Here is a 26,869-nt window from a genome sequence, read left to right as displayed (position 1 = left end):
ACGAAATTTAGAACAAAACATAAAACGAAAATTTTGCGAAATATGAAAAGTATAGAAGACCAAAGTTCAAAACAAAAAATTATAAAGTTAAATTAGAAAAGATAATAACTTTTGGGTTAAAAGTTATAAATCAAGTAGCTTTCGATCAAGTCAAAAGTATGATATTAAATATTTTTTGATCATACCGGAACTTCCCAATCCATCACAACCACACACGTACAAGGACTGTTTGATAATGATGATAATAAAACTACCAAACACCATATCAGCATCAGCTGATCCGGTTGATTAATTGCTTGAAGAACTCCGAATATCATATTACAAAAGGTTCGTCTGCTTATATTTTTTTCTCTATTTTCATCCTCAATGAATGTTCAAAGCGTCATGATTTTTTTTTTTTTTTTTTTTTTTTTTTTACATAATATCCCCGGGAAGTGTATGATTTTTTAGGGGTGTTTAGGATCAGAAACCACTCGGGTCAAATATAATACGTTTTTATTTGACTGTATAAATTCGAATCACTTTACATCTCGACACCGCCGCAACGCGGCCGTACCATTATTTGACTTAAAAAACAATATTTTCTTACATGCTTATTTTACATGTCGGTATAAATTCAAGTTGGTTTACGTTTAGACGTAAATTTTCATTAAAGTTATATTTAAGATAAAGTTTACGTTTCCACAAGTAATTTAAACTTAACACGCATACAGTTGTCCAATTTAAATTTTATGGTTTTTGATGGATGTAAAACATGTATAGATATTCTTTTGACTTTTGAGCATATTTATTTCGGTGGCTATACTGAACCAAAATAGATATCGACCAAAACCTCGAAGCGTATGTAATCCTATTAGTTTTTACTAGGGCTGTGCAACGGTTCAGAACCGGACCGAACCGAACCGAACCGGAACCGAACCAAAACCGTTAGATGCCAAATTTAAGAACTGGAACCGAACCGTATTGTAACGGTTCCGGTTCGGTTCCGAACCGGTTAAACGGTTCTCGCGGGAACCGGTTGACAATTAAATCGTAAAATTAACAATTCAATAAAAATGAATCAAACCATTTAAAACATTAACTAAGAGTTGCAACGTTCAAAGTTCAAACCAACCAAAATAAAAGTAGCAAAGCAACAATAAAAAAATTCAAGCCATAAAACAAACTCTAAATAAAACTATTACAACCATCATGTTAACAATTAAAACAAGCATCTTCAAACTTCATTCGATCTTCATCCTCTCAATCTTCTCATAAACATCTAAATGAAACCAAGTGTTAGCAATTAAAAAAAATAAACGAATAATGCATCTACTGTATTTAGTTCACGTGAATAGATTGATCAGTAATGCATCTACTGTATTTACCAAGCGATACACTATTTATATACACATTTATAATTTGATCAACATTGATTTGATTATTTTTGTTCAATTTTTATTTTCATATACAGGAAACTATATGTATCATAAAGCAAACATCTAGAAAGAAAATATATGCAATCATAAAAAAAAGGTCATGTAGAATAACGTACCTATATTTGCAGGGTGTTGATGGAGATGAACTTGTATGATAGCAATTAGGGTTAGGGTTGAGAGATGGAGAAGAATTAGAAGATGAAAGATGAGATCATGGAATGAATATAAGAGGAGGGAACAAGAATTATGATGGTCGTATGATGTTGAAAAACCCATTAATAAAATAGGGTTTAAATATTTATAATCCCAATTGGTTCTAGCGGTTCTTTAACCGAAACCATGGTTTTAACCGGAACCGAACCGAGAACCGTTTTTACCCAAATTTAAGAACCAGAACCGGACCCTATATACAAAAATACGGTTTGGATCTAGCGGTTCCGGTTCGGTTCCCCGGTTCTGGCGGTTCTGAACCGTATACTGCTCAGCCCTAGTTTTTACATAAAACTCAAAATGGAAAAAGAAATATTATTATATAAAAAATTGTATAAACGTTATCAACTTCGGTCAAAATGACCTACTTTCATTTTTTTTGAGTTATCAGATCATTCATTCGCTCTAAATTTTCATTTTTAAGTTATTAGATCGTTTCTTCACTCTAAATTTCTATTTCACTCTTTCTAGATTGCTCCCAAACATCCAAATAATTGTGTTAATACTGATCAAAATCCATGCCTTTTTATAAGCATTTTGAAGGTCAATAAGTAATTTACAGTTGTTGATCCCGGACACGCTCCATGTTGTGCTAATAATTAACTACACTGATTAACCTATCTTATTTAATTTGTTCACAGCAGGAGTTGATTTGTTTCAGCAACATGAATGATGATGGACCAGCAGCTTCAAATGCTAGATGGTTATATGACAGTCCAGTCTATTCTGATGTAGAGGCGAAGCTGAGGCGTTTCTTGGTTGATTTAGGGAATGCTGATAAAATACTTGGAATCCAAGTGTGCATCACTATATATAACATTTTTTATATATGTTTGGTTGGATCAGTATGGCTACAACAAAACTTTATATTCCACTATTTTTTTTTTTCAGGTTTGCGCGTACAAAGACGGACAAGTGATAATTGATACTGCAGCTGGAGTGCTGGGAAAACATGATCCGCGTCCAGTTCAGCCTGATGGCTTATTTCCAGCTTTTCAGTAACGAAGGGCGTCACAGCGGGAATGGTACATTGGCTGGCTGATAAAGGGTATGTTAAGTAATATGTATATTCTTTGTCTACGCGACATTGTGTCATGGAATGAAATAGTAAGTAATATGTAGGTGTATTCATCTTAATTATAGGAAATTGAAGCTTGACGAAAACGTTGCAAACATTTGGCCTGAGTTTGGTGTAAATGGAAAAGATCAAATAAAGGTTCACTTGGTCCCAATTCTTCACTTTTTCCTGCATCTGTTTGATGTGATGTAGAGTGGAAACATGAAGATAATAGACATAGGATTAGGATCAAATAGAAAGGATCCTAATTGTAAGAAGTGTAAGAAGGATTTATAAAGTGACAAGTGTCCAATAACCTAAAAAAACCCACTACACAAAAAAACCCCACTACAAAAAAAAAAAAAAACCTTAAACATCCACCACCACCAAAAACCTAAACACCCCCCCCCCCCCACATCACCCACCAAAAAAAAAAAAAATTTGCCGAGGGGGTGGGGGTTTAGGTTTTTGGGTGGGTGTTTAGTTTTTTTTGGGGAGGGGGGGGTTAGGTTTTTTGGGGTTTTTTTTTGGTGAGGTATAGTTTTTTTTTTTTGCCGGGGGTGGGGGGTGGGGGTGGGAGGGGGGGGGGGGGTTAGGTTTTTGGGTGGTGGTGGACTGGTGGGGTGGGGGTGGGGGTGGGTGTTTAGGTTTTTGGTGGTGATGTAGTGGGTTTGGTTTTAGGTTATTGGACACTTGTCACTCTATAAATCCTTCTTACACTTCTTACAATTAGAAGCCTTTGTAGAATAACTGCCAAATTTTCGAAATTACAAGCTATAGAATGGATATTATTTACTCGTTTTATGATTAAAAAAAAAGGATTGGAACAAACTAAAATTTGAGAAAATCTTAATTGGCGAAATGAGAACCCTAATTAATGGAATTTGGATCTGACAACTGGTCAAAGCGACTATCGTTGTTTGCTACATCATCTGGCTCATTGAGACCTTTCTGTCCGCTACTTATGGGTCATGTAACTCCACTTGTAGCCATAGTTATCGATAGCGTCCATAGCGGACGCTATTGCTTATGATTGATTATAATCTTACGTTGTTTTATATACTAATTTTGCATGGGGAAAAATCAGTTTTGTATGATAATTTTCATACTAGCAATTGCAACCATATATATCTTAATCTTAATTTATTTTGTCATGTGTAACTATGACCCCTTTCCTTTTCTAGTGTAGGTTAATCATATACTTAATCATACATCTGGTCTACACAATGCTCTCGCTGGCGTTACCGAAGATCCAAAGTTATTTTGTGATTGGGATGAGTGCTTAAAACGCATTGCTATGGCTGCACCCGAGACTGAACCTGGTCGTCAACTGATATATCATTATCTATCATATGGCTGGCTATGTGGTGGGATCATTGAGGTGCAGTTACGCCATTCTATTTTTTTTCTAGAGTCCATAAGATCTTGCACTCGTATACGTAACGCGTAGTAAATGTATGTGTGTGTGTGTGTGGTACTTGGAGTGCATAGTATAATAGTATATAGGATTCTAAAACTAATAACAAGTTAACCTTACTGTTTCCTGATGCTGAATGAGTATGTGTTTTTGAACGAACACGCAATTGTAGCATGTATCCGGGAAGAAGTTTCAAGACATTCTTGAGGAATCTATTGTTCGTCCACTTAATGTTGAAGGCGAGCTTTATATAGGGATTCCTCCCGGTAAGTCACAATCACAACCCGCTAAAAAAGCTTCACTAATTTATAAATAAATTAAGTTGTTTTAATTTTTATATATGCTGCTTTCAGGTGTAGAATCTCGTCTTGCCACTCTTGCAATAGATGCAGATGACCCCAGTAGGTTAGCCCCAAAAGCCCACCCAGGCATACCTTCCTCACTTACACTCACCTCAATTTCAAACCTTATCGCATTGTTGAACATACTTGATGGCCGTCGTGCCATAGTACCTGGCGGCAATGGACACTTCTCGGCTCGTGCACTCGCTCGTTACTACGCCACCCTTGTGGATGGTGGAGTAATCCCGCCTCGCCACCCCTCTTCGTCCCTCCCATCACTCGGAAGCCACCCTCACCACCCCATGAACAAGAAAGATGAAAACCAAAACCAAAACCAAAACAAAGAGGACACAACTGATGAAGTGGAAACTACAATCTTTGTCAACCCTAAAGCGAAAATTCATGATGCTTTTTTGGGAACTGGAGATTATAAGAATTTAACCTTACCAAATGGAGTGTTCGGGTTGGGGTTTAGTAGGTGTCGAACGGCTGGTGGTTCATTGTTTGGGTTTGGTCATGCTGGTTTAGGTGGTTCTACAGCTTATTGTGACATAAACAATAGGTTTGCTATTGCTGTGACTCTTAACAAGTTGTGTGAAGGTGCTTTAACTGGGGAGATAATCCGGTTTATTTGCTCACAACTTGATCTTCCTGTTCCATTGAAGTATGTGGGATCAACCTAACCAGTGGTTAGTTACTAAGAGTGAAGACTGCTTCAACGTTTACTATTTTTTTTTTCAGCAGTTATTTAAATATGACAATGTCCACTATTAAAAACTAGTTGAGTACCCGTCCGTAGGCCGGGTATCTTAACGGCATAATGACATAAATACCCATAGAACATAATAAAGAAAACGATAACATGTATTTATAATGTTACATTGAACAAAACAAAAGAGCGTAGCTAATGGAACTAAATATTTGGTGAAGCAAGAGTCTCCGTGGAACTACATATTAAGTTTTTCAGGACGAAAGCAACAATTTTTTTTTGTCTCTACAAGAGACAAAGATAAAATAATTACTTTGAACATATAAATAAGGTGTTTTACAACTTGATCGAAGAAGATAACCAACAATTTCTTTTCACGGACCATAGAGTATATGAACTCTACCAAAACAAATGATACAGTATACCAAACCCCATACTGCATATCTGTTTCTTCTTCGGTGTCATTGCATTAGTACCCAACTTTAAAAATTACAATTGCTACCATATCACTACTAGAAAATAGTCATTTTGCTACAAAAGTTTCCAACGCAAATAAATGCGTCACAAATTCCGACTCATCTACGACACATTTTTAATGAAAATTAAAAGCTTCATTTTTTAGACAAATTTACAATACAATAGCAACGCAAATAAAAAAAACACTAATTATTAGTTAGTGTTATGGAAATGGGTAGCAACTTGCTACGCATTTGCAACCGAACTTAAATATATATTTTTACTTTTAATTTTAGTTATAGGTGAAAACAAAAATCGAAAACCCATTTATTTACTGAGTTTCAAAACCCCAAAAATCATTTGGATCATGCTAATCACACACGCCAAAATAATTTTCACACCCCTAAGCGCTCCGCTTTGGCCAAAGCGCGGCGCTTAGGGCGACAAAAGGTGATACGAGGTTTCGAATGACTGACCGAGTGACAGACTGACAGACATAAAGGGTGACTAGGTTTCAGTCACCCCGTGAACCCTAAGCGCCGCGCTTTGGCCATAGCGCGGCGCTTCGATCCCAAATTCTGGCTTTAAATCACTAGCCAGACAACAGATTCATCACTCGAATAGTTTTCGGGCCTTGTTTTCTGTCGATCTTCTTTGCTCTATTAGTTAATTTTTTTGAAAAAACGATGTCGTGGTTCAGTAACTATCTTTTCGGTGATTATTCTGACGAGTCGGTTGTTCCTGATTCTTACGAGGGGACCGCTATTTCTGACTCGTTTGAGAAACCGGTGTCGTCCAACTTGAGGGAGACAGAGGTTGTATCTGGCATTCGTTATCGTGATAACACGGTGCAGCTGGATTTGAATACCCCTGTGGAGGACCCTTACGCACAACAAGGTTATTCGAATTTCGGTTACGGTGGCGACTATAGCTTTGTACAGCAGGAGTGTTATCCAAACGACAGTTACGGTTGTCATCAAAGTTATTCAAATTTCGGTTACGGTGGCGAGCAAAGCTTTGTACAGCAGGAGTGTTATCCAACCCAGAGTTACGGTTGTGAACAAAGCTTTGAACATCAAGTCTATTCGAATGTCGGTGACGATGGTGAGCCGGAGGATGCGTCTGTTGACGAGGAAGGTTGTTACCCGGTTACATTTTCGTTTGATACAACGCAGACCTTTTCGTCACGTAAAGAGATGGTGCGTTGGGTACAAGACACGGCAAAAGACAATGGTTACCTCATTGTGACAAAGAGGTCGAATAAAAGAGGAGAGAATTACAAGATTTGGTTTCAATGTACTTTTGGCGGGGAGCATAAGAGTGTAGCTACACAGAGGAAAACGGGTAGCAAGAAAATAGGCTGCCCGTTCGAGATGATCGGGTTTTCGGAATCATCCGGAAGTGTTTGGAGGATCGAGGTGACGAAGGCGAAGCATAACCACACTCCCATTGAAAACTTCGAGGGTCACGCGTATGCGAGAAGGCTTTCTTCGGAGGACAAAAAACTGGTTAAGGAGTTGGCAGAGCAAGATATTCGCAACCAAAGTATTTGGCGAACGCTGACAAAAAACAATCCGGCTAGAAAGCTTATTCCGAAAGATATACACAACGCTGTTCAGAAGATCAACGCCGAAAAAAATGTAGGTAACTCTCCGATGCAAAAACTTGAAAACATTCTTATCGAAAAAAATTACACTTATTACATGCGCACGAATGAGATATCGAACGAAGTTGAAGACGTCTTCTTTGTTCACGAAAAATCATTCATTATGTGGTGTGCCTTCCCGCATGTGCTAATGATTGACGCCACATACAAAACGAACATGTACAACCTGCCATTTGTTCAGGTCGTAGGCATGACGTCGACAAACAAATCGTTTACGGCTGCTTGTGCTGTAATTTCCGCCGAGAAGTCAGAGAACTACCTATGGGTGTTGCAGAGGATCAAGTCTATGCTGGCAGGATGTATGGAACCGCGCGTGATTTTAACAGACAGGGATTTTGCGCTAATGAACGCGTGTGAACAAGTTTTTCCAAAAGCGCACAAGTATCTTTGTCGGTTCCATATTCAACAAAATATTAATAAGAACAGCAAGAGGAAATTCTCTGACAAGGAGTGGAAAGAATTCGTACGTACATTTTGGACATTGTGCGAGTCTACGACCGAGGAAATATACATGTATAACTTGGAAAACTTTGAAGCACAGCTGAAAGAAGCTGACCGTGAACGTGAGTATTTCTTACATAATTATGTTCAAATTTTATATAATAACAAAAACTGACTATTTACGTTTTTTAATTTTAGAGGTTTATGATTATATGAAGAAATCCTGGTTGGATCCGTACCGTGAAAAGTTTGTATCTTGCTGGATTAACCAAACTATCAACTTTCGCCAGACTACGACCAACAGGGTTGAGAGCATGCATGCAACATTAAAAAGTCACTTTCCAAGTCATCGCAACACACTGGATAAACTTGTACTGTATGTTGATCATGTTGTTGCTAAACAATACACCGAGATTAGAAATACCTTTGAAACAAGCCTCAGAAAAGTGATGACGCACCACAAGAATCAGCCCATGCTTGCATATATTCTCAGAAAGGTTTCAATATATGCGATTGAGCTTTTGAGTATGGAACTAAAGCGTAAGGAAGACGGGTTGAGAGCCTACGGTGCAAGCTGTGGTTGCCAACTTTTTACCAGCTGTGGTTTGCCATGTGCCTGTCGTTTGGAAAAGTTGGAAAATAAAGGTAATTATTATTTTTGAACTTTCCCGTTATGATTTTGCCACCTAATTTGTTTTCATCCACAGGTCAGGAAATCCGGATCACACACATAGACGTGTTTTGGAAGAAGCTTGACTTCAAGCCTGCAAGGAATAAAATAGAGGATATTGATGTTGATGCGGAATTTGAAAAATTGAAAAAACAGATCGATCCAACACCCCCTCAAGTGAAAAGGAGCTTCTTTGAAAAGTTTCAGCAAATCCTCAATCCAGGGAACAGTAACAAAAAACCTCCTGCTGTTTTGAAGAAAACCCGTGGTCGACCAACATTGAAAATGCAGGAAGAAAGAAAGGCTGAAGCTGCTAGACAAAGCTCCTACATTCCGTCAGAAGAAACTTGGGTCGATGCCTCAGACGATCTTCCCCGTCACAGCTCGTACATATCAGCCGAAGATTCTTGCAGAGGAAAGAATACCAAACCGCTCAACCTACACCCTGATTTCCCGAATATCAAGCTCGGTCCTAAGACGGATATAGCGATCCGCAACTACGCATCTCAGATTCCCAACGTGATCCATCCATACATCGTTAAAATAAAGGACGTGAAACCAGATGGTCATTGTGGATTTAGATCGGTGGCTGTTGGGTTAGGATTGAAACAAAATTCATATTTGAAGATCCGGGAACAGCTTTTAAAGGAGTTACGTATGCACGAATCGCTTTGGAGGCAGGTTTTCGATCCGGAAAATGTAGGACATTATGATGAGCTGGTTAAACGGATCGATTTCAACGGGGTGGGACGAGCAGATATCGAAAATTACATGACGATGCCTGAGACGGGGTTTCTTATTGCCCAACGATACGGTGTGATTGTTCACACCTTCGACATTCGTGGGAGCGATACAATTTTCCCTATGCTGGGCGGCCCAAACGAAGCTGATGAACCTCACCTGGTAGTTGCGGTTGTGTTTGTCGACAAGGGTCATTTCATACATGTAGAGCTTGGAGGTTCTTATCCAATGCCTCCCCCAAACCTACTATGGACAGCGAACAGAACAGAGCGCGCAGCAGGCTGGCATACATTATACAGGGATCAGATCGACACGTACGAAATGCTTACGTATCGTGCCCCCGACCTTAATGCAACCCCATATGTTCACGATGTATCTTAAATGTGTTTAATAATAATCACGTTTGTGTTCATGTATCCTAAATGTGTTTAATAATAACCACGTTTGTGTTTGTTCAATATACGCGTTACATCACGTTAAAAACCGAATGTCACCGACACGACCCAATCGGATTCAATACGCACTTGTACGACCCGAAATGACAACATACATCATAATACTGCAATTAATGAAAAATTAAGTCATGTTCATGTATGGTAGGCGGCTGTTACACATAAAACTTCTCACAGGAGTACTTGTGATTTCAAACCTAAATGACACGAGATAACGGAATAAGACATCACACGTAACCGATTTGATCCGAAACTTGCCGTATAGTCCATATATATTAAAAAAATGATGTATAAAAGAAAAAACGGCAAATTTAGACCTTTTATTGACCCGTTTGTTAATTAAATACAATTTTAAAAAATTAAAAAAAACACCAAAACGCCCCGCTATGGCCAAAACGGAGCGTTTTGGGCCCAAAGCGCCGCGCTTTGGCCATAGCGGGGCGCTTTGGTCCCTCGTTATACCCTGAAGCGGGGCATCTCCCCCCTCACTTCACCCAAACAACATCACACACACAAACAGTGCGATTTCACACACTCGAGCCATTTTCGTTGATTTTCCGAGCTTTTCAGCGGCTAAAAGGTTAGATCTAAAGCCCTTAGTCTTCGTGTATCATTTAGTGTATATTTTAGAGCATGTTTGTGTTGATTTGAGGTTAGATTGCTGCTGTGTTCGCTGCTGTTCTTCAAAATGAAGAACCAAAGCGCCGCGCCGAGGCCATAGCGGGGCGCTTTGGTTCAAGTTTATTTTTTTTTTTATTTAATTATCTATTTAATTATTATTATTTAATTATTATTTGTTTAATATTATTATTAGTTTATTATTATTAATAATTATTTGTTTATTTATAATTAATTGTTTAATAATTATTATTAGTTTATTAATATTAATAATTATTTGTTTATTTATTATGTTTATTAATATTTGTTTAATAATTATTATTTGTTTAATAATTATTATTAGTTTATTTATTATTATTTAATTATTATTTGTTTATTTATTATTATTTGTTTAATAATTATTATTTGTTTATTTATTATGTTTATTAATATTTGTTTAATAATTATTATTTGTTTAATAATTATTATTAGTTTATTTATTATTATTTAATTATTATTTGTTTAATATTATTATTAGTTTATTATTATTAATAATTATTTGTTTATTTATAATTATTTGTTTAATAATTATTATTTGTTTAATAATTATTAATATTATTATTAGTTTATTTATTATTATTTAGTTATTATTTGTTTAATAATTATTAATATTTGTTTAATTGATCAACGTGCAGGGATGGATTTATCCGATGAGGAGATTGAGCATATTGATGAGGGATTGGAGGGGGGCGAGGAGGAGCCGGAGTGTCCGTATCTTCAGTTTCCGGTGGGGTCACGAGCGAGGGGGAGATGCGCTAGGTTGCGCACTATACCGATTGGGGAGCACGTTGGGATAGACTGGGAGCTGCTAGCTACCGTGGGGGAGATCGAGCGGGCGCGAGATATAGTTGGGCTAGATACTCCTTGGTCGCGCCTATTTCAGATGGCGATGGAGGACTCGTACCCGGAGCTTACGTACGAGTTTTGCTCTACGTTTACATACGCGCCGCATCCGGCCGATTACGTGGAGGACCCTTTATTTCCGGTACACGAGGTTACATTCCGGCTGGCCGGTCAGCAGTTTGAGATGAGCGTGCGGGAGTTTGCTGTCCACACAGGTTTGTACACTGAGCCTGAGCTTGATACTGATTTATATACGCAGGCTGTTACGATGTTGGACAGGCAGACTCTTATTAGTTTCTGGAGGGCCATTTCCAGGGTTCCCTTTGGGAAATCCTGGCAAAAGGCCACCACCATCAGAGATCCCTTGTTCCGATACCTGCACCAGGTGATTGCGTCTACTATCGTGCCGCGAGGTTCCAGCAAGGAGAAGGTCAACCTTAGTGACCTTTTCTTTCTTTACTGCCTACTACGCGGCCAGCCCTGCGATCTAGCAGCCAGCCTGGCAGATTACTTTGCTACTGCATACCATCGGCAGCTCCGCGGGTTTCTTCACACTGGCTCGTTTATCACCGCCATTGCACGATCGCTAGGGATCGTGCCCGAGCTAGATCCGCTGCTGTCCGATCCGGTCCCGTCATCCAGGTTGGGCCGCGCGTCAGTATCCGCTATGCAGATCACCCGTACCTATGATGTCGGGCTCCGGTTCAGGGGTCCTGACGGGCTGATTTGGCAGCCAGAGGTGTTGCCGGAGGTCATCCCGGTTGTTATCGAGCTGAGGCCTGGGGTGTTAGCCCCTCCTGAGGTTCAGCGGGAGGCTCGGCGGGCTCAGCGACAGGCTCTGGGCATCGATGAGCCTGAGGATCAGCCTGAGGGTCAGCCTCAGCCTCAGGCTCAGGCTCAGGCTCAGGCTCAGGCTCAGGCTCAGGATGATCCGGCGCAGGAGGAGCCTGTCGAGGAGGTTCACGTACCACCAGTTCAGCCAGCTCCTGAGCCGCCACAGTACCCGCAGCACGTTTACGCTGACCTACCTCCGGTAGCGCGTGAGGTGGCTCGGGATTTCGACCGGCGCCTCAGACGTCAGGGCGCACGCATTGACTGGATCGTCCAGACGCTCGTTGAGCTACGAGAGCTCGCTGCGTTGCCTCCACTTCCCCTCCCACCGTCCCCACCGCACGAGGATTAGTACATTAGTTTGTTTGTTTAGTGTTTTGTTATGTATTATTATTGACTCAGTTGTACCTTTTTGTTGTGTATTGTATGTACAAACTGATATATATATATATATATATTGCAGTTAATCTTTTATTTAAATCACGTTGGTTCTGGATTGTTTACGTTTAATGCTTTCTGTATATTTTATTTAACGTGTTCGCTTTATTTAACGCTCGTTCAACTTATTATATACACATTCTGTAAAAATAACGACGTAACGACGTAATTATAAAACAACGTTAATTTAATAAAATAACGACATTTTAATTCAAAAAAGGCAACATTCAATCATTCAAAAACAAATTCCCATTCATAACGGCAAATATCACATAAAAATTTTTTACTTCAAAAATATCTACCATACTATTTCAACCAAAAATCCCTACAAAACTAACCAAAATCAACCCAAATAATCCCCACCCCAAGCCCCAAGCCGTTTGTCTTTTTGCACTCTCAAAGCGCCCCGCTATGGCCAAAGCGGGGCGCTTTGGCTTAGTCAACAGACAAGGACTGACAGAAGTCAGTCCTTGTCTGTTGACCAAAGCCAAAGCGCCCCGCTTTGGCCATAGCGGGGCGCTTTGAGTGTGCAAAAAGACAAAGGCCGTGTGCGAATAGACCCAACCAATCATTTACAGTTTCAAAACCCCAAAAATCATTTACAGTTTCAAAACCCCTTTAAACCAAACAAAAGACTAACAAAACCACCACGCCAGTCCAATGCCCCAACCACCGCACCTCCTCCCGTATTCGCCGATGGCTACCTCTGCCGGTGCTAAAACCCTAACTTCCTCCTCTACTTCTGCCGCTCTATATAACTTACATCCACCGGGTTTCCTTCGAAGCTGATTGAAGAGTTTGCCACTGTTGCTCTCTCGATCAACTCCGCCACTGCGTTCAAGGACAAATAGTCCGATCAGTATTCGGTCTTTGAAAAGGTTTGAAGGTTTTTTTGTTCGTTTATTGTGTATATGTGCCCTAGGTAGATTTGATTGACGTTCGTTAGGGTTTACGTGTTCGAATTCTTGTAATCAATGTTGTTTTTGATCATTTTGCAGGTGTTTTGTTCGTTTATTTTGTGTTTTTGTGCCCTAGTTAGATTTATTTAACGTTCGTTAGGTTTACTTGTTCGAATTCGTGTAATCTACGTTGCTTTTGATCGATTTTGCAGGTTTTTTGTTCGTTTATCTTGTGTTTTTATGCCCTAGTTGGTTCTATTTGGCAGTTGTTAGGTTTTACCTGTTAGAAATTCTTGTAATTGATGTTGTTTTAATCGATGCTAGGGTGTAATGTTGTGTTTTGTAAAATATGTGTGAAATGATGTTAGTAGTAATCACTATAAATCTAAGGAAGAAGAAGATCTAATTGGTTGTATGCTTCGACTTTAGGTATGAGAGACGGTCTGATGAGTATTCCGTTTTTGGAAGGAGTTCTCGAGTTTGCACATTTTTTGTCAGTTATTTTGCGTTTTTGTGCCCTAGTTGGATTTAATTGATGTGCGCCAGGTTTTACTGGTTCGAATTCGTGTAACCGGTAGTGTTTTGATCAGTTATGTAGGGTAATATTGTGTTTTGGTGTCACCATGGATAACAACCGTCGGTGCAGGGACGTCGGACCGTGACTTCCCGGCGTACGTTAGTCTCGGCAAGGGGAGAGACTATTCTGGTGTCTCGTTGTATAAGGGACCCACACTGCCTGATAAGATGCTGCCATTTGTTTATGCTGGTAATGCTAGTAATTCCACTAGTGGTGTTCTGTGTATGCCTGGAAGTTCCACACGGTTAAGTGGTTATATGATCCTTTTGAAGTTTGTCATAATCTTGCGGCGTACAGGTTGATCTAGTTCTGTTTTTGTTTCTTGACCAAAAGTTATGTGGGTGTAACTCAACAATTAGATAGCCCAAACTGTTAGTAATTTACAATAGATGGGGTCGGCTCGACTCACTTTTTGTTTAGTAGTTTTAGTTTTTTTATTAATAGTTAACGTGCCAAGTATGATCACCAAAGTTATGTAAAAAAAACTGACCTGACCCGACCCGAACCAAAACAACCCTTTTTTATAGTTGACCCGTTTTGACCCATGACCCGACCCGATCCGACCCGTTTGCCAGGTCTACTTAAAACTCATATTTAACCCTTTGACTTGTGATTGTTACTATTTAGGAAACGAATGTCGATTCAGAACTTAAACACTTTCATGAATTAGTAGCTCGTTTGAACAGTCGCATCGTTGGAACTAAGGTGGTATATTTTGTCATTTCACATTTCATAATTATTTTTTGTTCAAGTTAATTTTCTTTTCATTTGTATATGGCATTAGTTCTTCTGGGCTCTAATTATTTATTTACATGATTTGTCATCCTAAAAACTTTCACTTGTAGGCGATAGTCTCGGAGCTCTAGTACGTAGTCCCTTCGTTCTGATTACATCAAGACGTTTGCTCTTGATGAGGCTGATGAAATGCTTTCAATGGGGTTCAAGGATCAGGTATATATGGTATATATATTAGAATACTAAATATTTGGTGCAATTCATGGTATAATGACAAACAAAATTTGTGAGATAGATAAAATATAATTTGAAAGCTTTTATTGTTTACAAAGATAGGCACAAATATTCCCAACATTAACCTATATAGCTTTATAATCCACTTTATATCTAAACATATAAGTGTGATGTTTATATTTTTTATTATGAGTTTTCCTTATTTTTAATAATTATATTTTTTATTATGAGTTTTTCTTAGTTTTAATAAAGAGTTTGTTTTTTTATATTTTGAGGATTGGATTTGGAGTTGGGCTACAATATAGATGATATTTTACTTGCTGGGCTCAGGAGGCTAGTTACTGGGCTGAAGACTATTACATGCTGTTGTTGGGCTTTGTGGATCTGGTCAAGTTCTCAAGCTAGGGTTCCAGTATAAAAGAGTAAAAGACTATCAGCTGTAGAGATCCTTTTTTCCAAAAATTCCAGATCGTTCAACTCTCGTTTTGGGGTTTCATATCATATTAAGATGAATTGTTCTCATTAGTTTAAACCAGAGATCATAATCTTTATTGATTCTCTTTTAAGTTTTGTATTTCAGAAGAGTTTTGTCTTTTTGAACGATTGATCATCATCATCTAGACTTCACGCCACATGAGAGGTTTTATGTTGTCGGAAGATATGCACCTGTCACAGATACAAGATCAAAGTTGCTCCGATGCATCTCATCGGACCTCCTTCTCTCTCTCGCTCGTATCTTTATACCAAAAAAGGTAGTTTTTTTTTTCCATTTTTCTATACGAATTGCCTAGATCGGCTTTAATTCCATATAATTTTACAGATTTGCTAATCTAAGTCGTTTTGTTTTTTAAGGTTTATGTTGAATCATTTTGGGGATATTGCTAATCCACACGTATTTACAATAGTATTTTTTTTATCGCAGTTTGAAGAGGTAGGGGGCTAGCTTCAGGATGTTGAAGAAGGGAATGAGCAAATTAGGTCAGTTTTGTTAATAACTAATCTACCTGGTTTTAGTTAACAATAAGTGTTCATTTGTTGTTTTCCTTTGTATTTTTTGTTTAAAAAGGAGGTTAACATATGAGGGATTTTTGTAAATATTTTAGTAAGAGAATTCAAAATGGCTATGAAGGTCTACTAATCTGTAATGAAGGTTTAACACATGAGAGGTTTTTGTAAGAGAATTAAAAAATGACTATGAAGGTCTACTAACCTGTAATGAAGGTGTTAACACATGGAAGGTTTTTGTAAGATAATTTAAAATGGCTATGAAGGTGTTTACAAATGAGAGGCTTTTGTAAGAAAAATCAAAATTGCTTCAACTTGAGGTTGTACTTTCTGTGTGGTACCTTCAGGACACTACTATATCTTTTTATTATTTTTTCAAGTCTTTCATGTGTTATCCCATTTCATTTACACCACTTGAAAAGAGAATTTACAACATTAGGAACATGAAAATGATCATAATACTTACCTTTTTTAACAACTGAAACAACTTATTTACAGAGCACAAATTAAGAGTTAAGTAAAAAATATTCGACCCACTAATTTAAGGAACCAAAAAATAGGAAGCAAAACTTGTGTAAAATGTATAAAAGACACTATCTTTCATTAAAAAACATTTATAAAAACACATTGCCCCTTTTAAAAAAATATGAAACTTGTGTAAAATGTACTGAAGGCATTATATGTTTTGAAAACCACTAAAAAACCAATTAACATTTTTAAAACAAAACATTATGTAAACTTATGTAAACATTTAAAAAGCAAAATTACCATATTTAAAGAAACCTTATCCAAATCTTTTCTAAGTTTTTTTAAGGTTAACAAATTACAAATACACCATTTGCCATTCGATCTGATCCGATCCTGTTTAAATAAAAAAACAGAAAATATGAATCTTTAATTACATGTTTAAAGATCAAATGGTAAACTGAAAAAAAGAAAGTACACGAACTTGAGTTCACCTTCGATTTATCATGTTCAGCCTCATCTTCTAAACCTGTTTAAATTAAGAACAGAAAATTTGAACTTTTAATTACAACTTTAAAGATGAGATTGTAAATTTAAATAAAGAAAATACGTGACTTGAGCCCGCCTTCAATTTATCATGCTTCGACATCATCTTATAATCCTGTTTACATAAAATCAGAAATTTGAACTTTTTAAATACATGTTTAAAGATGAGATTGTAAACTAAGTACTTGTACAATGAATGAAAGAAAGTACATGAATACAAGTTCACCTTCGATTCACCATGCTTCACCATCATCTTCGTGTCCTTTTTATGTTAAGAGTTTCAAAGCTGAAAGTGTAATATGATGGAAAGAGTACCTTGGCCAAATGATTTGTGTTTTTTTTATGATGATCTTCCATTTAGACAACATAGGTAGTGTTTTTTAACCCCCATATCTTCCTGTATGCTCCAAAAAGAAAAAAATATACATGAGAACAAATCAAACTCATTACTAACATTTTTAAATATAATTAACCTACACTTTCAGGTCACAGCGGATGTCAATGGACTGGTAAACGGGTTGCAGGTCTCAACGTTTTCATCAGTTGCAAGGCCTTTTTTGGCTCAACCTGGTATGAAATGAAACTATCAAATTAATAGGTGAAAGTATTAAAACAATTTATCAAGTTAAATACCTGGAAATTCTCAAATTAGTAGGTAAAAGTGTTAAAACAATTTATCAAGTAAAATACCCTGGAATTTAGATATGTTGCTTTCATCTTTATATGCTCCATTGCTTTCATCTTTATCTGCTCCATTCGAATGCTTAAACTTTGGTAGCATATATAATTAAAAAAATTATGGAAGATTATGCTACCTCAACCCGTATTATATAGCCAGCAAACTATTCAGTTAAGTGTCTACTACCCCACTAAGTTCCTGAAAATAAGGAACACCCTTTTAACCGTCAATTGATAACTTGCACTTTTCTAGGACCCATGTTCTAATAATGCATTCTGATTGGTGCATCTTGATAAACTGCAGGAAACTGCAAGATCGTGGGTGAGAGAGTGCTGAACCGCCGTGAACTGCTGCTTCTAGAAGGAATTTAGAGACTTTAAACGGCTGAGATTAAAAGTTGATGACTTTCTACGGCTGTAATTAGCCCAAATAGCAGTTATAAACAACGGGAACAATATAATATAGAATGGGTTGATTGGGCTTAATATTTAAATTATAAATCTTTTCGTATGTAAGAAGTTTAGAAAAAAAACATAATGGTGTTGGGGGTTTAAAATTGGTGTCGTTTAACAATTTTCTATTAAATGTTATATTGTTATATATGATACGCGACGTTTAATGGTGTCGAGTGACACCATCCATATGGTGGCTCCGCCAATGCTATCGATGTAAACAACTTGGATGCATGTTTATTTCCATACTATTAATTACAAGATTTTTGGTGTTGCACCCCTTGCATAGTTTTTTTTTTTTTATAAATATTTTTCACTTCTAACTCAAATGTTTTTTGTCTTTTGTATTTTATCCTTTTTAATTTTTTTACTTTTAATCCAAAGTTTTTATCTTTTGCAAATTTAACATCATAAAATTTGTTTTATTTTTTTAATTTTTAACCCAAAACTTTTCATTACTTGAAATTTAACTTCATAACTTTTTTACTTCAATTTTGATCCCCTATACTTTACATCTTTCGCAAATTTTCGTTTTAGCTTCTTTCTAAATTTTACGAGTTTACATGGCGTAACGTGCGTGTGTGGTTCAACGTTTTTACATTTTGCTTTACATTTCCTTCAAAATTTTGGGAGTTATCACGGCACAAAGCGCATTTGTGATTCAACGTGCTTACGTCTATCTTTTCTCGTTGACAGGATTGTCGCAACGTGCGGGGTCCTAGATTGACTTAGTTATTTTTTTTTTTCTATATTTTAGGTTTCGGTCTTATTTCTTCGCTTTAACACACCACAACTTAAGTTGGGGATATGGTACGGTTTTACGTCCCCGCCGAAACACGGGCGAGCAAGAGGGGGAGAGGTAAAATGATAATGAAGAATTGATCACGTTGATTCTATGAATACCCATGATAATCTTCCCCAAACCCCCAAATTCAATGCAAAAGGCAAAGAATTTGAAATGGTAAAATGATTATTACAAAACTGATGATTGACATAAATAAAACCAGAAATTCGAAACGGGCCATAATAAGGCCATGGGCCAAACACAAGCCCAAAAACAAAATGCATAAAACATGGAAAAAAACATAAAAGTGTCCATAACTTCCACTAGAATGCGTTTTTTGGACTGAAACTTGGACAAGGCTTTGGGTCCTTGCCACGATGTGCTCCTCGTTTCAAGCTTCGATTTTACTGGTCGAACACCTAAAACGGAGACCCGTTGCCAAAGTTATGGTCGTTTTCGTAAATCACCTTTGGTAGCTCGATCATGGGCCTCCAGAAATGCCATGGCTTGAGCTTCCACACTTGGGCCTGCATCAGAAACTGAAGCTTGACGAAAACGTTGCAAACATTTGGCCGGAGTTTGGTACAAACAAAAAAGATCAAATAAAGGTTCTCTTGATCCAGTTCTTTACATTTCCTTCAAAACAATTACATTACATTAATGATTAAAATTTAAAAGGGTATGTTGATATGAGTTTTACAGTTATCATATTTTAGGCAAACACAATCTGCTTATGTTTGATCATATACTTAACCATACATCTGGTCTACACAATGCTCTCGCTAGCATTACCAAAGATTGTACATTATTTTGTGACTGGTACGAGTGTTTAAAACGCATTCCTATGGTTGCACCTGAGACCGAACCTGGTCGTGAGCAGTTATATCATTATTTATCTTATGGTTGGCTATGTGGTGACTGGTGAGATCATTGAGGTATACTACACGCAAACCGCTTAAACGTTTATCCTTATTTTGAATAACGTATGTGCATGTTGTTGAACTTGCAGCATGCATCCGGGAAGAAGTTTCAGGATGTTCTTGAGGAAGCTTTTAATTGCTCACTTAACGTTGAAGGCGAGCTTTATATAGGGATTCCTCCTGGTACGTGCAATTAAGTCACAACTCAATACAAAAGCTTCAGTAATGTGTACAACTATAAAAGAAGTTGCTTTTATGCTGCTTTCAGGTGTGGAATCTCGTCTTGCAAGTGTTGCAATGGATACATATGATCTCAGTAAGTTAGACCCAAAAGCCAACCCTGCAAGCGCGACCTTCCTGCCGTCCTCATTAACACTCAGCACGGTTTCAAACCTGTTGAATACGCTTGATGGCCGCTGTGCAATAGTAGCAGCAGCCAATGGACACCTCTTGGCTCGTGCAGTGGCTCACTACTATGCTGCCCTTGTGGATGGCGGCGTGGTCCCGCCTCGCCATCCTTCTATCAACAATGAAAACAAAGAGGATACAACTGACGAGGTGGACACTACAAGTCTACAATCTTTGCTAACACTAAAGAGAAAATTCATGATGCCTTTTTGGGAAGTGGAGATTATAAGAATTTGATCTTCCCAAATGGGATGTTCGGGTTGGGGTTTTGTAGGTTTCTCACTACCACTGGTTCTTTACATGGGTTTGGTCACGCGGGTTTAGGTGGATCTATAGCATATTGTGACAAACAATAGAGTTGCCATTGCTGTGACCCGAAACAAGTTTTCTGCGGGTTCTTTGACCGGGGAGATAATCCGGTTTATTTTTATTTGCTTAGAACTTGATCTCCCTATGCCATTAGACTATGCCGGATCGAGCTAGCTAGGGTGTTTTGAGAAACTCTTATGAGTATAATGTATTCACTGACTATGAGACTATCTATAGAATCATTAGAAACTACAGTCTATTTACTAGCGACTCGGTACATATATATAATTATTGTTTAGATGATGCATAAAAGGGGCGCAAATGAGCCGAGACATGCCCGAGCTCGACCAGGCTCAAGCTCGGCTTGTTGGTAGTTTCTCAAGCTCGAGCTGGCTTGGGCTCGACTCGTTTATTATTAGTTAATATATTAAATAAAAGTAATATAAATAATAGACTAAGTGAAGCTCGGGCCTAGTCTCGTTTAGTAAACAAGCTTATTTTTAGGTTCGGGCTCGGCTCGTAAACAAGTTTAAATAAGCTCGGCTCGGCTCGTTTACTAGACAACTTTAAGTAAGGGGTAAATGTTATTTAATATTAATAATAACTAATATTACACTAAGGCTAACGAGCCTGGCGAGCTTCACATGCCAGGCTTGAGCTCGGGCTCGATAAAAGGGTCAGCTCGTTTTGAGTTTTTTCACTAGCCGATCGCGAGTAGCTCGCAAGCCACTCGGCTCGTTTTCACCCCTATGCATTTGTTTAACATATCTAAGATATACCAGGCATAGAAATCAATGTGCCTAAAATAAATAGGCCTTCCATAGCAACATGATATAATGATTTGTATCCTGTGCAAAATATATAAATATATATTTCTCTAGATTTGTTAACATCATCATAGGGTCTAAACTTATGAAAGAACATTATCCCTGGCATTCATCCACAGTCTCATCATATACCAAAACTATACTACATCAAGATCATGTCTAACGATTCTAATTATACAAGCATTACATAAATACAATAAAACCGCGCAAAAGAAGTTACCACGAACGTGAAAGGCTTACGAGAGGGTTCAAAAGCAAGAAACCCTTTTATTATACGTTCAACCCGACCATATATTAGACGCACAACTTCCACCATTACTGTTAATACCACCATTCTTGACGTTACCATCGTAGATGACAGGATTAGAATCTAGTCCACCCATTATGTGTTGCCCGGGAACAGGTAGGCCAACGTGGGGTCCATGGTCGTCCCCACGCAAGGTTACAGTTGGAGAGACGTTGCCCATGCCCATTCTAGACATGTTCTGACAGTTAAACAGTTGAGAAGTAGTTAAATGGTTCTCAAGGAGGTGGCTAAGGCTAGATGTTAATGAGCCCCTAGCCAGCATATCTTCAGCCAACTTTACCTGTAACCAAAGACAACTTTTTAGCATCTAGTCATGAGTCTATGAATATCAAGTAGGGGTGCTAAACGGGTCGTGTTGGCGGATTACCGAACCCGAAAATCATGTCATACATATGAACCCGAACCCGTTCCGAATAATAGCGGGTTGACCCGAACACAACCCAGTCAACCCGAATTTTTTTAATTATTTTTCCACAAATCAATTTCTCTTTTTAAGTTATGATTATGGCATCAAATACGCTCCCAATTTAATATATCTCATAAAACATATTTGTAAAAAATATAATTTAATATAAATGGGTTAAACGGGTCAACCTGGGTTCAACCTGAAACTGACCCGAACCCGTTTAGACTAGGCCTGTAAACGAACCGAACGTTCATGAACTGTTCGTGAACTTGTTCGGAGGGAAGTTCGTTTATGTTCATTTATTTAATAAACAAACGAACACGAACAAAATATTTTGTTCGTTTAATTAAATGAACGAACATGAACACACCTTGTGAATGTTCATTTATGTTCGTTTATTTACGTTCGTTTATGTTCGTTTAAATTTTAGTGAATACATAAATAATTATATTTATTTAAATATTAGGTTTTCTAACTACTTATATAAATATAATTAATTAGTAATTGAGTTTTCTAGTAATAGAAAATGTAATTTTATAATTTTTCTTAGATCGTAACTAATAACTTATTTAACGGCTATATAAAAAACTACTTAATTTTAGTATATATGAACCCTAATTTAGATGTGTTTTCGGATGAATTATAATATAGTAGATTTGTTTGTTTGTGTTCACTAATGTTAAATTATGTTTGTCGATATTTGTTCAATTACGTTCATTTGTGTTCATTTTTGTTTGTTCAATCATGTTAATTTATGTTTATTCATATATGTTCAGTTAAATTTTCTTTTTGTGTATGTTCGTTTGTGTTCGTTTATGTTCATGAACTATTCGTTTAGGCCATAAATGAACGAACATAAACGAACACGAACATGCCCGATTTCTTAATGAACGAACATGAACAAAAAAATATGTTCGATTATATGTTCGTGTTCATGTTCATGTTCGGTTAAAGTTAAATGAACGAACACGAACATGCATATGTTCGTGTTCGTTCGGTTCGTTTACAGGCCTAGTTTAGACTAAACCCAAACCACGAATTTCGTGTTAGGTTCATGTGATGTTCTTGGGTAGTGTCAGAAATTCACACCTCTATTTCTAGAGGTGGCAATTTCAAGCAATGTATATCAAGATTGGTCTACTTGGGTTGCATTCTATTGATAACGTGTCAAACACTTTAAAGTAAAGGAACAAATGGGTCAAACGGGTCACCTACGTAAGTAAACTTGTTATATTAACGATTCAGGAAAGAAGGTACCTTAGCTCTCAAAGCTTCCACCTCTGACTTGAGCACTCGGTTGTTCGTTGAGGCATCTTTAAACTGATGGCTTGCACTCGTGAGTTGCTTGAACAAATCTGAGTACTCTCCTCGCAGTAGTTCCACCTGAAACACATGTTTGGTTCACGGATCTTTCGGTATAGTTCTGAAAATCTAAGGATATATGTAGATAATAAACATTGTTAATAAGTAGTTAAGTACGCACTTGTTGCTCAAGATCGGTTAAATGTGCTTGTTTTCTTTTTCTTGACCGCCTAGCGGATTCTCTGTTCGAAACCATCCTGAAATCATAGCCAATTATATTAAAGTGGGATTGACTAACCTTCCATTTCTTGGATTCATGAAAATCTTGATAAAAAATATTACCTTTTATGCTTTTTAACATCTAGCTGATCATTGCTCTGTTCACATTGACCAGCTTCAATCTCCGTATCATCATCGTCTGATTGTTCATAATCACTGGTTGCCCCAGCCACATTGGTATCCCCTCTTTTCGGTTTGGTATCAGAAGTTGGACTCTCAGCTGACCAAATATGAATACATCACCAACTAACATCAGATAACACTTTGTTTATATGTGAAGTATGGTTAGTGACAAAATGAACGGGTCAGGTGGGTAAGGTAACGGATCAAACCAGTATTTTGTATGGGTCGAAACGGATATGGTGAGATGGCCAAGAAAATGTCCAAAATTTTAGTTTGTTTATAACAATTATTGTGCAAAATATAAGAAAAATCGTATTATTTCGATAATAACCTGACATTCTAACAAAATGATTTAGGAATAAGTTCTATGCACAAACAGATCAAGTGAGTAAGTGTACCACATATTGAGGATTGTGAATCCATAGTCTTTGGATTAAGATTCGGAGACCACAGAGGGTTTCCTGCCATTCCACCACACCTTGAAAACCTATTTAAGTTATCCTGCAACCCAAACAATCACTCAACAAACTCATTCATCATGTGAAAAGATCTCATTTGATCAAACTGTTACATCTTTTCTTTGCTGCTGCTTAATTTGTCCCCCCCCCCCCCCCCCAAAAAAAAAAAAAAAAAAAAAAACAAACACACATACACATAGTTGATTCTTGATCTAACTGTCCAAACACACATGAACAAAAAAAAACATACATGAACAAACACATCTATTCTTTGATGTTTAATTTGCTTTTCCCAAAACCAAACACACATGAACAAAAAAAAAAAAACACATAGGTCTAGTTTGGGGCCTACCTACCTACCATCTACATGATCCAACATACAAATACAAGAATCTTACAACAACAAACAATTAATAAATTCAATAATTCAGTAGGGTGAATATGTAATACAGACAGATAATAATCATTACAAAAAAAATAATAATATTTAAGTAAGTAATAATAATAATAAAAAAAACAAACAAACCGGATTTGTGTAGTGAAGAGCAGCTGCAGAGAAGATATCTCCGGGAGGCGGATGAGTGGCATCATCAGGGTGGTTGAGGAAGTCATCAAGATCTTGTTCAGAAAAGGTGGTGTTGCAGATGAAAGAATGATTGAATGGTTGCTGTTCTTTTTTGTTGTTGTGATTGAAATGATCCATGATGATTTGTGGCTAACATTCAGTTCAATGAATCATATAATATAATGTTTGAAAAAGGTTGGATCTTTTGTAGTTTCTTCACCTCTAAGGATGTTATGTTAAAAGAAAGATTGGAGGCATTATTATTATTTAAAAGATGGTAAGAGGAAGAAGACAAAGGTTGAACTGGGCTTTGTGGAAAGTGGAGTGAGATGAATGGTGAATAAAAAACAAGTCAGAGATAGTCACTTTGATGTGACTTTGTGTTTTACATTGTACCTCATCATGTGAAATAGTTTTTTTATTAGTTTTGTTTAAATAATGTCAAAAGGTAACCTCCGCCCGCAATCGTAGACAGTTTTACTCACTGTCTGACGACCCACTATGATAAAACCTCTTACTCGTGCATGACGTTTTATCAGAAATGAGACTCTAACTAGCAACCTCCCTTTTTTAAAGAAAGTATTGGGGTACCGCTAGAGCATTGCTCCTTTGGTTATATATTTATATATTATATTACAGTTTATGATTTTGTGTTGCATTTTATTTTATTTCAAAACAAGCTAAGATATGTTTAATTTAGGACACGGTATAGAAGGGTGAAGGGAGTGGTAACGGGTCAAGAGGAAAGGATGTGGCTCAGCCATGGGTGTGCCACTGGGAACACCGCCTCGCCCACTTGTGGTGCAGTAAAAGATGAAGGGTTGTGGGGATTGTTTGTCATGGCAGGAGGAGTGGATGAGAGATATTGTGTGATGTACTACCGATGAAACTCAATATATAATCCAACTATTTTTTTAAAAACATATATGCGACTACTTTATCTTTTGGTGTAGATACATCGTGGTAATAAAATATTGTAGAAATAGCAAATAAATCAGTGAATGAAACTTTGAAAAAGAATGAAAGAGTACACGACCCAACCATCAATTTTGAAAGCACATAACTAAGTTCATCGGTCGACGTTATAACCAGTCGGCCGAAAAGAAGAAGATTCAAGATAACTCAACCAACCTGATTACGATACGAGTGGTATTTAGTGATTAGATTAATTATGTTACTTTTTCTAATTGAATTCATAAAGTTAATACCAAACATAGAATTTACTTTATTTTTGGTATACCAACTTTGACGGTTGTCATTATCTTAATAAAAGTTAAAAATTTTGTTTATATTTGTTTAGCATTAAATCTACCTTAACTATGTTCAGATGTGTTTTATATTAGTTTGATATTTGTTAAGGGATGAAATGTTTCTTTATAGGAATAGTGGTTAGTGATATCATTCAACACATCATATACGTGTAGATTGTCATTTTCAAAACTCTATGGAAAGTTATTCAACTTACCACTCCTCGTTTCTTTTTTTATCTACCTTTTTACTAACCCTTCCACATGCCATCCATCTCTAGTGAATAAAAGTCTTCTTTTCATATTATATATCTATATCTATATCAATGTATAAAGCACTAAGTTATCACCTGTGACTACTTCCCGAACTCAAGAAAGTTTTTCATATTCTAATTTTATGAGTAGCATCTTATTTAAAATAATACAATAAGTTATTTATAAACGAATTTTAAAGTTTTGTATAATTAAACATGAGTTTTTGAACATGTAGTACAATGTTAAAATCATACTAATGACTTATGATATGAAAAAAAAAAATAGATAAATGATAATGTTCAAATATCTCAACCAGCAAATAAACAAACAATACTTTGGTATAATTAAACATGGGTTTTTGAACATGTAGCACAATGTTAAAATCGTACTAATGACTTATGATAAGAAAAAAGACAAATGATAATGTTCAAATATCTCAACCAACATATAAACAAACAATACTTTTGGTATAATTAAACATGGGTTTTTGAACATGTAGCACAATGTTAAAATCGTACTAATGACTTATGATAAGAAAAAAGACAAAATGATAATGTTCAAATAGCTCAACCTACAAATAAACAAACAACACTAAATGTAAAAAACAATGTGATTCGAAGATGCTTTTGATAAAATGATTTTATGAAATATTAAAGGTATTGATCTATTCCAAGCCAAATCTTTCCTTGGCCCATTGACCAAACACGAGAAAGCGTGCCTTGAAAACCAGCACATGTTTA

At 37.0% G+C, this 26,869-nt stretch overlaps 1 protein-coding gene, 1 long non-coding RNA gene and 1 pseudogene across 13 annotated transcripts; 2 read left to right on the top strand and 1 right to left on the bottom strand.

Annotated features, from left to right (window-relative positions):
* The first annotated feature begins 205 nt into the window (after window positions 1–205).
* LOC110930194 lies at window positions 206–5,318 on the top strand (annotated as a pseudogene).
* Window positions 5,319–12,947: 7,629 nt separating this feature from the next.
* On the top strand, window positions 12,948–18,085 carry LOC110930192. 12 transcript variants are annotated; one of them, XR_002587688.2, is made up of 7 exons: window positions 12,948–13,225; window positions 13,893–14,528; window positions 14,669–14,774; window positions 15,068–15,544; window positions 15,715–15,770; window positions 17,294–17,378; window positions 17,791–18,085. It is a non-coding gene; the product is annotated as an uncharacterized LOC110930192 (long non-coding RNA). The 12 variants fall into 12 exon arrangements; XR_002587685.2 differs by having other exon boundaries at window positions 13,837–14,528; XR_002587692.2 differs by having other exon boundaries at window positions 12,953–13,225; window positions 14,451–14,528.
* Window positions 18,086–21,211: 3,126 nt separating this feature from the next.
* Window positions 21,212–24,925, bottom strand: LOC110930191 (basic leucine zipper 9). Its single transcript, XM_022173427.2, has 6 exons — window positions 24,589–24,925; window positions 24,003–24,105; window positions 23,545–23,701; window positions 23,384–23,459; window positions 23,158–23,283; window positions 21,212–21,774 (listed from the first exon to the last, which is right to left on the bottom strand). The coding sequence occupies exons 1-6, from the start codon at window positions 24,763–24,765 to the stop codon at window positions 21,466–21,468; spliced, it is 948 nt and encodes a 315-aa protein (XP_022029119.1). The 5' UTR covers window positions 24,766–24,925; the 3' UTR covers window positions 21,212–21,465.
* Window positions 24,926–26,869: the final 1,944 nt, after the last annotated feature.

Source organism: Helianthus annuus, chromosome 3 (genome assembly GCF_002127325.2).
Source record: "Helianthus annuus cultivar XRQ/B chromosome 3, HanXRQr2.0-SUNRISE, whole genome shotgun sequence".
NCBI classification, from domain to species: Eukaryota; Viridiplantae; Streptophyta; class Magnoliopsida; order Asterales; family Asteraceae; genus Helianthus; species Helianthus annuus.
The sequence above is the reverse complement of the archived record's forward strand: the minus strand, read 5'-3'. Positions and strand labels throughout refer to the sequence as shown.

Excerpts from the sequence above, each read along its gene's own strand:
- LOC110930191 (XM_022173427.2), bottom strand. The coding sequence starts at position 24,765 with ATGGATCATTTCAATCACAACAACAAAAAAGAACAGCAACCATTCAAT. Across the intron at positions 23,284-23,383 it reads TAACCGATCTTGAGCAACAA|GTGGAACTACTGCGAGGAGA; the intron begins GTGCGTACTTAA and ends CATGTGTTTCAG. Across the intron at positions 21,775-23,157 it reads TGGAAGCTTTGAGAGCTAAG|GTAAAGTTGGCTGAAGATAT; the intron begins GTACCTTCTTTC and ends CTTTGGTTACAG.